Source organism: Misgurnus anguillicaudatus, chromosome 12, assembly GCF_027580225.2.
Source record: "Misgurnus anguillicaudatus chromosome 12, ASM2758022v2, whole genome shotgun sequence".
Taxonomy (NCBI): Eukaryota; Metazoa; Chordata; class Actinopteri; order Cypriniformes; family Cobitidae; genus Misgurnus; species Misgurnus anguillicaudatus.
In genome coordinates, this window is record NC_073348.2 from 40,971,883 (window position 1) to 40,975,064 (window position 3,182).

The 3,182-nt window shown below is 34.5% G+C and overlaps 1 protein-coding gene across 4 annotated transcripts in view; it reads right to left on the bottom strand.

The window, feature by feature from the left end:
• LOC129446386 (WD repeat-containing protein 70) overlaps window positions 1–2,461 on the bottom strand; it is a 57,535-nt gene extending 55,074 nt beyond the window's left edge. Inside the window, exons 1-5 of one of the 4 annotated variants that reach the window (XM_055207367.2) lie at window positions 2,367–2,461; window positions 1,675–1,731; window positions 1,384–1,467; window positions 1,215–1,299; window positions 270–477 (exon numbers count right to left, since the gene is read on the bottom strand). In XM_055207367.2, the coding sequence (XP_055063342.2) occupies window positions 270–477; window positions 1,215–1,299; window positions 1,384–1,467; window positions 1,675–1,731; window positions 2,367–2,448 (516 nt within the window). In that variant the 5' untranslated portion in view covers window positions 2,449–2,461. Of the gene's footprint in view, window positions 1–257; window positions 478–1,214; window positions 1,300–1,383; window positions 1,468–1,674; window positions 1,732–2,366 lie in introns of all 4 variants that reach the window. The other 3 variants (XM_073874629.1, XM_055207366.2, XM_073874627.1) reach the window with 3 other exon arrangements.
• Window positions 2,462–3,182: the final 721 nt, after the last annotated feature.

The window sequence follows — 3,182 nt, forward strand, 5'->3', positions numbered from 1 at the left end:
ATATCATCAAATATTAAAGTGGCTGACATATTAACCCCTAAAATGTCGACTTTTAAGTGTGAGGGTGAGAAGTTGATGTGCCCCTTTTAAACTATATAACCCTGCCATTTTTGGGTCTCGAAGCCTAATCTTGTTTTAAAGAAGACACTTTAAAGGTTAAAGTGTCTGTTGGTGAAAATATATAATATAAAATTGTTATAGCAGTTTAAATTTATTTTTGGTTGTGAAGGTTGTGAAAATGTTAAGAGTACACTCACATCATCATCATCATCATCATCATCCTCATTCATTTCATCATCGTCATCATCAGATCCATCATTAGCAGTAGAGCTGTGTTTGTATCCTGGTGGCAGTGGGGGTCCAACCACATCATCATCATCCTCATCTTCATCAGTTCTAGACTTGAGTCCAGGAGGTACTGGTGGTCCGATGAGTTCAGAGTCTGACCCGCTGCTGTCACTGTCAGTATTCACCTTCCTGTTCACACACATACAAATGATATCATTCTGACTGTATGAGTGCTGATGGAGCGTAACACAAGATTATGATGAAGGCAATTATGTGACAATGAACCCTAACTAGTTAAGATGACAGCAGAGCACACTGGATTCTCGACTATAGGATACAACTATAGGATATAACAAATGCAAAATAAAAACTGGAACAAACCACACAATCAAATTTCGACAAGAAAGCAAAATATGCTTATGAATGTTGTGTTTGCTCAGGCCAAGTCAAACTTTAATGCTTTACTGCAAAATTCATGTGTCTTGATCAGGCCAAGTTGACAACTCATGACTCCCTATTTTTGGGCATTAACCCTGACAGTAGGGCTGAGTCCGGCACAAAATAATGTGGGTTAATTGTAACATATTTCTACAGGGCCGAACTTTTGGTCTTTTTCTCTTACTGTCAGAAGATCTCCTGTGAATTTGTGAAAAATTTTTATGTGTTTTGGTTAAGATATTGAACAATTTATCAATAGTGTTTCGGAGGCATGAAAGTACATTTCTTCATCTTATGTTTTTCTGAGTTGGGTGTGTAAGTCACCAAATCCAACCTTATATACAATGAAGCACTTCTGTCACTTTCCGTGTAATTGTATGATAACGGTTGGACCCACAAACAAACTTTTAAGTGTTCATCTGTAGCCAAAACCAAATAGCGTTAGGTTGTGCCCCCTACACCAGTTTATCAAGTAGAGCATCAGTTACCCAGCAGTGGATGTAGATGGCTTCTCTTTCTGGTTGACATTTCGGCATCCACTGCTTTCTTTCATTTCTTCTTGCTGTCGTTCCTCTATGAAAGTAAAACACATAGTGAGGAAATTAATTCAACATCACATCTAAAGAGAAAAGCAACCAACTAAACACTTTCACTGACCTAAAACACGCTGACTTCTCTCGATGGCCGTCCTCCTGGTCTGCTCAAACATGGCGTCCAGATCAAAGGTTCGAGCTTTCTTTCCTGAATAAGACATTAATGGTATAAGAGATTTAAAGGGGTGATAGGGTGAAAATCTTATTTCATGTTTAAGTGCTATAATTGGGTCCCCAGTGCTTCTATCAACCTAAAAAATTTGAAAAATATCAAGCCAGTAACTTAGTTTTGGTAAACCATTCCCCGCAACAGACAAACACACACAGCCTCATTTGCATAATGTACAACACTTACCGAATCCAGAGAAGCCCATAACAGATGAGATATCACCACCATCTTTACTGGAGTTACCTGTGGTCAGATTTATCTCATTTACTATCCACACATACAGTATACTGATAAATAACTCTTTAGTAATCTCAAAAACATAGCTAACATGGTAATACTTTATAATGATAGTGAACAAGATAATGCTGGTGAAACTTCTGCTATAACACATGAATACGTTGAATAAAGTGGATGTTCACATTATCTCAGTGGTTTTTATTAAAGCCCAACACAAAAGCAAACTGTATTATAGTGGATTCGAGTCGTATTTTTGAAAATTTCATGTATTTTATAATGAATCACAAAGTTAAATCTATAACCGAATCTGATGCTGTGAGTTGTGTGACACTTGACAGTGTAAAAGAGTAATAAATAACGTGTTCTGGTTATCGACGAACACCCACATTCATGTGACACTAACTAGAAACACTCACAGATAAAGGATGAGACAATAAGGATGTTTCAATAAGGACCTGTTTTACCTCAAGAGTTATGAGAGCTATAAGTTACATTATAACAATCACACGTGCAGCTGCAGTTACCGCTTACAACCGCCGCTGTCAAACATTAAACTATCACAACTCTTAAATCAGACCAGTCATACTGCAAATATCAGTTAACTTTATGAAACTACGATAAAGAAGAAAATTAAATCTCACCAGCATCACTCCCGGGCTCCGCCATGTTTACTAGAACATCAACAGTGACTGACGCTACCGCTTCCTTCAAAATAAAAGTCATCGTAACTACATTACAATCACGATTATTATTTAAATAGCTACTAAAATCAAACAACAATTATTTACTATAGAAACTTATTTGCCATAATTAGAACACGTTTACCTATTTCAAATTGTATTTCTTAACATGTTTTCAACCTTGTTACTGTATTTCTGTTATGTTTATATGTAATTGGGACAAATAAGATAACTTTAGTTTAACATTGTTGCCTGAGGCATATTTTATTAAAGGCATATAAACAAAACAAATTTAAAATGTAAACTATATAAATTCAATTCAATTCAATTCAATTACATGCATGCAAATATACACAATGAACTGTAAAGATGACCCTACCGCTTCTTTCAAAATAAAAGTCACCGTAACAACATAGGAAATAAGATTGTAAATAATTCAGGCTGTTGTTAAAAAATAAAACTCTAAAAATATAATATAATTTAAATAGCTACTAAAATATTATTTCTTAACATGTTTTCAATCGTGTTTCAATATTTCTGTTAAGTTTATATGTTATTAATAAAGCACAAATGAGAGAACTTCTGTTTAATATTGTTGCCCGAGGCAATTTTTATTAAAGGCATATAAACAAAACAAATTTAAAATGTAAATTACAGAAAATTAAATTATATGCATACAAATCTACACAGTGAGCCGTAAAAATGTGTGTTCAGTTCTGCTATTGCTTTAAAATTTTGTTGTCAGATATTAAGAAAATAAAAAACATGCAACAGATC